The sequence below is a fragment of the Gossypium arboreum genome, chromosome 3 (genome assembly GCF_025698485.1).
Source record: "Gossypium arboreum isolate Shixiya-1 chromosome 3, ASM2569848v2, whole genome shotgun sequence".
NCBI lineage: Eukaryota > Viridiplantae > Streptophyta > Magnoliopsida > Malvales > Malvaceae > Gossypium > Gossypium arboreum.
In genome coordinates, this window is record NC_069072.1 from 117271333 (window position 1) to 117281973 (window position 10641).

A 10641-nucleotide genomic window follows, 5' to 3' on the forward strand; every position below is an offset into this window, starting at 1 on the left:
TTTTTTCAGAAATTACTGTAGAAAACAAGCGTCCACGTGGGAGCTTTTTTAAGTACTTTTGCTGACAGTGCATCCTGCTTGAAGCATTTTTAACACTTTTTGTTCAGAAACAACTTCGCAAAATTATTTTTTTAGATACGTCTTCTCTAATTTATTTTTTCAGATACGTCTTCTCTAATTTATTTTTTCAAAAATTACTGTAGAAATTTTTTTTATTGCTAATATATTTTTTCCATAACCCTAAACACAAAATTATTTTAAAAAACTAATCCATAATTTAATTAATTAACCCTAAACCTTAATCTAATTTATTTTTAAACTAATAATTAATGTAATTAAGCAACCCAAAACCCAAAACCCTAATTTTTAATTTTTTAAAAATTTCTAAATCTTAAATTCTAAACCTTAAACTCTAAACCCTAAACACTAAAACAATAACCTTAAATCCTAACCCTAAATGCAAAAAAAATCCTAACCTTAAAAAAAGGGGCAAAACTCTCCCCCAGAGACGCGCTTTTCTAACATGTCACCTGACATCGTGCTGACGTGGACGCACTTTCGAGGAATTCGGTGCTTTCCAGTAAATAATAAAAAAGTTGGCCCATTTCCATAAATATTAAAAAAAATGGCTTTTTCTTGTAAATTGTCTGATTTTTTTTTCATCGTTAATTTAATTTAATTTCTTTAATAAAATATTTTTCATCTGGTTTTTTTTTGGTTAAAAATAGATATGCTAATTTTGGCATTTTTCATAAATTCTTTGATATAATTTTTTTCAAGTCCTTAGACTTCATTGATTAACCATTTTTCCAAAAAAAAAAAAAAATCCATGTGGCAATATAAAATTTATCCACGTGTCAACTCTAGTTAGAGTTAACTTTGTTTTTGAAAGTAGAAGTATCGAGAGAATTTATCATTATCCATTTTTATTATTCTTCTTATACTTGCCTCTCAAAAGATAAATATTTAATTTTGCTAAAGTAAATTTTTTAACTTTTTCTGAATATATACATAAAACAATATAATTGCAGTCTTTTATCGGTGGAACTTTCTACTACAATTATGTTGTATACCATTGTTTGAATTCTATACAATTAAGAACTACAAAAGTGGAAAGGATCTAAGCTGGCCCTTGGAAATTACATGGGCTTCTCGTAATGTTGATACAATCATCCAACTGAGGCATGTGGGCTATTCTCTTACCCAAAGAAACTGGGCCAGTAGACATGTTCTTTAGGGTCCGAATACCCATCCAATCCTCCATTTTATGGGCATTTCCGTCAATCCAAAACATTCAAATACAAATTCCCCCGTTTTCACAATGCATAAAGATCCCGCCTTAGCTCTCGCTCTGCAACTCAACGTTTAAAAAGAAAATGGAGAAGATCTGCGTAGCAGTGAGAGTAAGACCTCCAATTTGCCATGAAAATTCTTCTTCAACTTTCTGGAGAGTCGATGATAATCAAATCTCTCTTCACAAGCTCCACGGCAGCCCAATTTCCTGCGTTTCTTACGCTTTCGGTAAATTTTCATTTCCCAAATCCTTTTTACCTTTCCAATTCCAATTCTCATTCCTTGAATTTTTTTTTTTTGTGTTTCTAGATCATGTCTTCGATGAGAATTGCTCGAATTCAGATATTTACGAGCTTCTTACTAAGGATATTATTCATGCTGCTGTGGACGGCTTTAACGGTTTAAATTTTATCCCCTTTTTTAGCCCTAATTTTGATGATCTGGTATAAAAATTGATTAATTTGTATATGATTTACAATTTTATTTATGTTTTAGGAACTTCTTTTGCATACGGGCAAACAAGCAGCGGCAAGACCTTCACTATGAACGGTTCATCTAACGATCCCGGAATTATTCATCGAGCAGTTAACGATATATTTCAGAAAATAAATATTGTAATTTAACGAAATTTGGTTCTTTCCCGAAGCAGTTAACGACATATTTTAGAAGCTTTGGCTTTGATTTTCTTGTTGTTGAATTGAATTCCCAGATCTCTGATCGAGAGTTTCTCATCCGAGTTTCCTACATGGAAATTTACAATGAAGAAATTAACGACCTTTTCGCTGTAGAGAATCAGAAATTGCAGATTCATGAGAATTTAGAGGTCAGCCATTGATTAAACTTTGATGCCGTATCAAATGTGTACCATAATGCTCAAAACTAACAGATTTTTTCTTGTTTGTTTTAGCGTGGGATTTTCGTTGCGGGTCTTAGGGAGGAAATTGTGAACAATGCTGAACAAGTGATGAAGCTCCTGGAGTCTGGAGAAGGTCCTTTAAACTTCTTTTTTTTGCCATTGGTTTAACTGGGTAGTTGTTTCTTTTTAATAATTTGTTTAAATCATTTTCCTTACAGTTAATAGGCATTTTGGTGAGACAAATATGAATGCACGAAGTAGTAGGTCTCATACAATATTCAGAGTGGTATGTTCTTTTAACATATTGTTGAACATAAACATTACTATTTTACTCTTAATATTCGTTGTATTTATGTTACATTACTAGGTGATAGAAAGCAAGGGAAAGGATACAGGCTCTTTTGGTGATTATTCAAGCAGTGATGCCATACGCGTCTCAGTTTTGGTATGTACCTTATATTACTATAGACTTTCCCCCCTTTTATCTAGTTTATACCTTGTCCCATTAGTTTTATGAATGTTATTTTAATTCCTTTATTTGAAAGCAGAATTTGGTTGATTTGGCTGGTTCTGAGCGGATTGCTAAGACTGGAACTGGTGGAGTACGTTTGAAGGAAGGAAAGTATATTAACAAGAGCTTAATGGTTCTTGGTAATGTAATTAACAAACTTAGTGATAGTGCAAAACAAAGGTACTTGTTTTGCTTATCCTGCGAGAAGTAACTTATTTGTATAGAATAACTATGTTCTAATTATATGAATTATTGACATGTAAAGGGCACATATTCCTTATCGTGATAGTAAATTAACCCGCATACTCCAGCCTGCTCTAGGAGGGAATGCGAAAACTTCAATTATATGTACTGTGGCTCCTGAAGAGGTGCGCTTACTTTGACTGTATGTGGTTATTCAATGGCTTGTTTTTGGTTTTCTTATCTTTCTGAGAAGGGGAGATGAAAATGACTCTCAACTGAGCATTCTGGTTTAATTTTATTATAGATTCATATTGAGGAGACGAAGGGAACTCTTCTTTTTGCTAGCAGAGCTAAACGAGTTACTAATTGTGCTCAAGTGAATGAGGTTGGTCATTTTCTTATATTGCACCACATTATCACAGAATATATGGATTTCCAACGCTAGCTTGTATATAAATCATAAAATCTATATTATTAATAGAACCCTTTGCTGAGTTGGTGTCACGGGTTAACCGGGTACCAACTCAGTTAGGAAATAAACAAATTCTTTACCACCACACCAATAATAATTCTTGAGTAAACTTTAAAAAATTAACTTTTAACATAAAATGTTCTCTCACCAAATTTGTGTTTTAGACATACCTATACGTGATTTCCGCACGCATACACATTTGATAGGATTTATAGTATTTATTATGTTGTTACATGACAGAGTAAGAGTTCAAGTTTTCATCTAGAATTTTTGTTTTAATTGATTTGGCATTGAGTTTGAAATGAAGTTAATCATAGTTTAACTTGTATCTAGGTTTTGACGGATGCAGCCCTACTGAAAAGGCAAAAGTTAGAGATAGAGGAGCTACGCAGGAAGCTTCAGGTGAGGATCAGGTGACATAAGCTAATATTAGACTTAAAAAGGCAATCTAAAATTGGTCACCTTTTTTCAGGGATCTCATGCTGAGGTGCTGGAGCAAGAGATATTAAAGCTGAGGAATGATATGCTTAAGGTTCATTATTTGTTTATTTCAAAAGGATTATAGATTTATAGTCTTCTAGCACCAATTATTAACATATACATTAACACATTTTTTATCTGCTTGTATTCCAATTTCAGTATGAATTAGAGCGTGAAAAGCTTGAAATGGAACTAGAAAAAGAAAGAAGATCACATAAAGAGCGTGATCGGTACATTAGAGACCAGCTGATGATGATCGAAAACCTAAGTAGTTTGGTTTCTGATGGTGATGGAAGCTCTAGTCAGGTATAACTTGTGCAGACTGCAAAATAAGAGTAAAGAAATTCCTATTTCTTTTCAGTGTGCTTCTAAATTCTGTTTGTGCTGCGTGGTTCCTAGGCCAGAAGATCACCTAGTTTGTGTATATTATAGCGATGTTACTTGGAAAACAATCCATCTATCTATCTTTTAGAACACTTGATTTATCATTAAAAATTGAAGTTTTTCATTCTGCTTTCTCGGCTACCCCTTTCAGTAATACACGTAATCACAAATCTTATGCTAATGAAGTACATCTATTCCTGCATTACATGTTCCCTTTATAACTTCCTCTACCATATTCTATTGACAGCAATGTCTAACTTTTATTGGGCTCAAACTTACACATGAAGTATAGGCCGTAAATGAACTGCGGTTGCAAGTATCATTTTATTTTGTCATCTGGAGATTTGGACCAACTGATATGAATTCTAAATCGGTGCAGAGCTAGTCATATGATTAATTATTAATGTATTTATAATCTTTTAGTTCGTCTCTAGGAATCCATTCTCTAATATGAAGTTTGACATCAAAATTGAAGCTGACCGATCAAAGAATTATTCATTATTTTAGGGTCAATTCTTCTTTTAGTTGTTGTTGTTGTTATTTCTATGCTGAGGACAATTTATAAGTTTGCTTTTTGGCGAGGGCAGGGATCCATGAAAGAAAGCCCAATAGAAGAATGTAATAATAGGGGAGATGGTTTTAAAACACCTTGTTTTAGAGCAGCTCCCAAGGCCTTTGTCGCCAAGAGATCAAATTATTCACAGTTGCCAGACCTCAGTCCTCTTCCAGATTCTTTTAGCGATGTAGCTGATGAAGACACTTGGTTCAAAATAAACAAGGGTTACATAGCAGACCTGGATTCACTTCAAACAACACCTGCAAGAAAAGTTCAATCCTTTCCACCAGAAGATGTTACTCCTGTGAGTTGATAATTTCAAAGTCATTTTATCTTCCATCTTTCTATCCGTCCCATATGTGTTTTTAGTAATGCCTTTCTCTGTCATAAATCGATATTGGTCGTAATAAGGGCTGCATAAGTTAAATTTAATTAATGGTTTCTTTTTCAGAATTATTTGAATAAGAAATACAAAACGGAACTCCAAAATCTCAAGAGACGGCTAGAACTTGTCACTGAAGAGAAGAACGAACTCCAGGTCAGTACATTTGCTACTTGTTTAACCACCTTAGGGACTTGACATTTTCATCACTAAATTTCTGGACAATTCATACTTCCACTGTTTCAATTGTTGCATTCACAGAGAAAGCTTGCAGAAGATATAGAAGTGAAGGATAGATTAAAGGGTGATATATCTAAACTTAAACAAGAAGCATTACTAGCTAGGGAAATGCCTCAAAGGTTGTGTGATTCTGTGACAAGTTTTAAAGATACATACGAGGAAGTTTTGTCAAAGATGCAGGTCAAAATGCATTATGTTAGTCTAATTCAACTTTTCATTTCTAATTTGTATCAAAATATTAACCTCCTTGTTGCCATCCTTTCAAAACAGAGGTATACATTTGATGGGAAATCTTCAACTGCAAAACTGCTCCGTTGCATATGTGAAATTGGGTCAATCCTTTTCTCGACTATGGAAACTAGTATCTCCAACACAACGGATCGTCACAAATTGTCATCTGGGAATGACTCTCTAATACAAGAATACAACAAAATGCTTTCCGAAAAGCTAAAAAGCACAATTACATCCTTGATTCTATCCGAAACAGCAAGCTCTGAGGATAAACAAACCAAGACTCCATGCAGCTGCAACTTTGAGGTAGCTGCCTGGTCAAGATACCATGTATCCATTTTGGTTTTATTTTTCGTGATGATTTTAGGATATTTCGTTTCGTTCTTCAGGACATTGATTTTCTGAACTCTTTTTGCTATATATTCTCTACATTTCATGGGTTGTGTCAATATTGTGTAGTGAGCAAAAATGGAACTCCAATAATTCCTTCGAAGTAGTGTTTGTCCTCTGCAGAATGAAAATTTCCAGGATGACCAATATTTTAGAACTACTATACATTTCATTAAATAAATTCTTAACTTTCTTGTTATATGATGTGGAAAAATGTCGAAAATTGATTTTTTTAATTATTTTCTTAATGCTTATTTGATTTTTGGAAATTATAGAAACTATAAGTGAATTGTAAAGGATCTTGATGACGTACGTTTCCAAATAACCCTATCAGAACCCAAAGAAGGGCAAGGAGTAGGAATACTTACTATTTGCTTAACGACATCATCAAACAACCAGACGCGAAACAGATCAAGGTTCCAATCTCCATTAGACGTGACATCTTCATTGAGAGATCAATTCAAATTAAGATTAACATGCGCAAGAATATGCAAAAATAGAATATCTAAAGTAGGAATCCAAGAATCCTTCCAACAACGTATACTAGTGTCGTTACCTATATACTAGGCTAAATTCTAACAAAATAAAGGGCCAAACCTTGGAAAGAGACCTTTACAGATGCGAGCATTAGCTTCGAACAATAGAATTAGATAATTGTTCTTTCAAACCATACTTCGCTCGGAGAAGTCATACCTATAAGGCATTATCCTTGGAAACTAAATTGAACCCAATCTTCATAAGAAATGAAGTGCTTTGATCATGCAAATGTCGAAGCCCAAGACCACCACGAGACCGAGGCTAACAAATGGAATCCCATCCAATTAGAGCTAGCTTCGAATGTCCTCCCGAGCATCCCCAAATAAATTGCCTAACCATTCACTCGATTTCTGTGCAAACTCTCTTGAGTACCATTATGGAATGCATAAAATAACTAGGGATCGAGAAAAGAACATATTGAGCCAGTGTGACTTAGCCAGCCAGCGATGGATAATTTCCTTGTTTCCCAGTTTTGTAGTTTGCGTCGCACCTTTTCCACCACAAAGTTCAAGGTTCTATTAGTGACCCTATCATGAAGAAAAGTCACCCCTAAATAAGTTCCTAGCTTCTGAGTTTCTTGAAATCCAAGCAACTCACTAATTTGTGAGCTTAAATCACCTTCAGTTCCTTTAGAGAAAAAAATATTACTTTTCTGAGTACTAATCCTATGCTTAAAATACTCACAGAACTGTTGCAAGACATTCTTCAACACACATGCTTGCTCCAAGTTAGCTTTACAAAAAATAACTAAATCGTCTGCAAAGAAAAGTTGTAACGGCCCGATTTTGGGTCCAATCGGAATAGTGGTTTTGGGACCACTAATCCGAGGATGGAGAAATTATTTTTAATATTAATTTATGTGTTGTGGCATGATTATATGAGAGTATGAAAATTTTGGTGAATTAATTTTAGCGATTTCATGCTTAATTGTGAAAGAGGACTAAATCGCATAAAGTGCAAAAGTTCTATTTTGATAGCTAAAGGTGTCAAATAGATAGAGAACTAAAATTAGAGGTTTTTAAAGAGCAATTAGACCCTAATACATAGGATGGCCGACCATAGAGATAAGAATGGTCAAAAAGTCAAAGATTAGGTAGATTTGGTGAATAAATTGGCTTTGAATAAAATAAAACAAAGAGAGAATTATATCATATTTTCTCTCATCTTCTTCCCACTGAAAATATCAGCCATAAGAGGGTTTTTAAGCTTGAAAAATTTCATCCACTTAATATCTTTACAAGTAAGTGACTTTAATGACTTTTCTTGAAAGTTTTTACATTTTTAGAGCCCTTGTAGCATGAGCTTTCTAACAAGGGGACTATTTTATTAAATGGTTGAAAGTCTGGGGTTTTACCATGAGAGTGTTCATGTTGTTTTTTGAAATTTTATGGAAGAAAATGAATCACGGTTATGAAATAAACAACTTTTGTGAAGGGACTTCTCATGAAAGCCCTAATAGGACCATTTTGTAAAGTTTGTAAAATAGATAGTAATGTTGTGAAATATTGGAAATTTGGGGTTGTCATAAGAGAGATAAATGGTCAGTTAGGCTTGAATAATAAGGATACTCGATAAAAATCAATTTTTGGGCCTAGGGGTAAAATGGTTATTTTATGAAAGTCTAGGGGCAAAATGGTCATTTTTCCCAAATCAGAAATTATTGAGCGTTTAGATTTAATTGATGATTAAATGACTAAATGTTGCCATTTTAGATCAAGAAATACAAAATCCGAACCTAGACCAGGGGAAGGCCAAGCAAGTAGATTAAATCAACTAGTCGCCACATTTTGATTACCGAGGTAAGTTGTATATAAATAATACAACTACATTGTTATTATATGTTTTTGAATTGATATAGCATAAATTGCTTTTTTGTGGAAATGATTATGTATGATGAATATTGAGATAGTAGAACTTCTGTTTGAACCTTAGGAAATAAATCAGATATTCATGCCATGACATTTGGGTTATTTGTGTGCTAGTGTAAGACATTTTTGGGACATGCATCGGCCACATTATGAGAGCCAGTTTAAGACCATGTCTGGGACATGGAATCGGCATTGAGACGAGAGCTAGTGTAAGACATGTTTGGGACATGCATCAGCCTCGAGATGTAAGACAGTGTAAGACATGTCTAGGACATGCATCGGCTACGAGATGTGTCAGTGTAAGACCATGTCTGGGACATGGCATCGGCACGTATAGAGGTGTCAGTGTAAGACCATGTCTGGGACATGGCATCGGCATGGATATGTGAGAGCTAGTGTAAGACCATGTTTGGGACATGGCGTCAGCCTCGATTTCGATAGTTAGTGTAAGACCATGTCTGGGACATGGCATCAAATTGATGGATGAGCCAGTGTAAGACCATGTCTGGGACATGGCATCGGTATTGTGTAGTAGCCCAATTTAGACCCTATTTGAAACGGTGGTTTTGGGACCGCGAATCCGAGTAAAAAAAATATTTAAATAATTATTTTCCATTTTTATTATGTGTGAAATTATATGTGTGAAATTTTCGTGATTTAATTTTGTCGTTTGAGGGCCCGATTTAATAAAAAAGACTTAATTGCGTAAAATGTAAAAGTGACTAGTTAATTGTGTAAGTGCTTATTTGAATTTGTCTTTATAATACGAAGCATTTAAGATGCAATTTGACCATAATTATAAAGGATGGACGGTAGTAGGCTTAGTATATAAAGTTTACAAATTAAATAATAAAGGTTAAAGTTGTAAATTAATAAATTAATGTAATAAAATAACATAAAACAAAAGCTACATGCATTCATCTTTTAGATAGCCAAATATTAAAGAAAGAAAACAAAGAATAAAAGCTTTGAAGTTTCGGTCAAGGGTTAACTTGATTAAGGTATGTAATTAGCTCGGTTTTTAATGATTTTTTACGTTTTGAGATCGTTGCAGTGTAATGTACAAAGCCCATGCTTGAATTTTTGATTTTGATAAATATTTTGAGTTATGCCATTGATGAATATTTTATTTTTGTGATGTTAGTTGATGAATTATGAAAGATATGTTTTGGATTGATATGTTTTGTATTGGAATTTTTGATGATTTTGAGTAATTAGGGCTAATTTGTAAAAATAATAAATTTAGGGACTAAAATGTGAAATAAATGAAATGTATGGACTTGTATGAACATAAGGAAGATTCGGCCTAAGCATGGTGTGTGCAAATTTTGCATGTTTTCTGTTTTGTGTAATTTGGACTAAATTGTAAAAAGTGTGAAATGTTAGGGGTAAAATGATAATTTGTACATCTAGGTGTTTTTGGATTAAATTGAGTAAAAATATGTTTTAATGAGTTTAATTTGAATATGTTAAGATTAAGAACCAAAGAAATCGGTTTTGGAAAGTTGTCGATTAGCCGTCCCATTCCGATTTTCATCGTCCGAGGTAGGTTTATAAGCAAATAAATATTGTAAAATTTGAATATATGTGAATGTAAAATGCTGATTTAAATTTTATGAACTTGTATGTATAATAGCTGAATGTGTATATGCTTGGGAATTAAGCTTACGAGTTCGATTCGATTGAGTTACGACGTCCGAAAGCTCCGTATGAACCTTAGGAGTAGCTAGACATAGGATTCTAATATGTAATGTGCGAGTAAGACCATGGCTTCGATATATGTACGTGAGCAAGACCACATTTAATACGTTGGCATCGATATGTGATTCCGATATATGTGTACGAGTAAAACCCTGTCTGGGACAGTGGCATCGATATGTGATTACGAGTAAGACCTTGTCTGGGACAGTGGCATTGATATGTGATTACATGTAAGACCACGTTAGGGATGTTGGCATTGTATGATATGTGTGATTATCCGAGTATCCTATTCAATTTCAAATGGTTCAATGAGCAATAATAAGTTAAGATCGAATGAAAAATCGAGTTAAAAGGCTCATGTATGTATTTATACTATGTTATGAAATTATGGTAAGTTGAATGTTTGAATTGATGATATAAATGCTACATGATAATGTGAACTATATGTATACATATGTGGAAGTATACTTTTGGTCTACTTATGTATTTATGATGTAAATGAGAGAACATATGTATATGAAGATCTATAATTGGCTAAAAGTTAAGTATATGTGACA

The 10641-nt window shown here is 33.7% G+C and overlaps 1 protein-coding gene across 1 annotated transcript; it reads left to right on the forward strand.

The window, feature by feature from the left end:
- Positions 1–1302: 1302 nt before the first annotated feature.
- LOC108474879 (kinesin-like protein KIN-7N) lies at positions 1303–6135 on the forward strand. The gene is made up of 17 exons (XM_017776915.2): positions 1303–1521; positions 1603–1692; positions 1789–1907; positions 2003–2116; positions 2201–2282; positions 2368–2435; positions 2517–2594; positions 2698–2840; positions 2926–3028; positions 3148–3228; positions 3649–3717; positions 3788–3847; positions 3955–4101; positions 4767–5039; positions 5187–5273; positions 5379–5537; positions 5628–6135. The coding sequence occupies exons 1-17, from the start codon at positions 1377–1379 to the stop codon at positions 5991–5993; spliced, it is 2184 nt and encodes a 727-aa protein (XP_017632404.1). The 5' UTR covers positions 1303–1376; the 3' UTR covers positions 5994–6135.
- Positions 6136–10641: the final 4506 nt, after the last annotated feature.

Bases quoted from the DNA above. Each gene is read 5' to 3' on its own strand.
- LOC108474879 (XM_017776915.2), top strand. From the start codon at position 1,377: ATGGAGAAGATCTGCGTAGCAGTGAGAGTAAGACCTCCAATTTGCCAT. The intron at 2,283-2,367 runs GTCCTTTAAACT...TTTTCCTTACAG, and splicing joins GCTCCTGGAGTCTGGAGAAG to TTAATAGGCATTTTGGTGAG. The intron at 5,274-5,378 runs GTCAGTACATTT...TTGCATTCACAG, and splicing joins AAGAGAAGAACGAACTCCAG to AGAAAGCTTGCAGAAGATAT.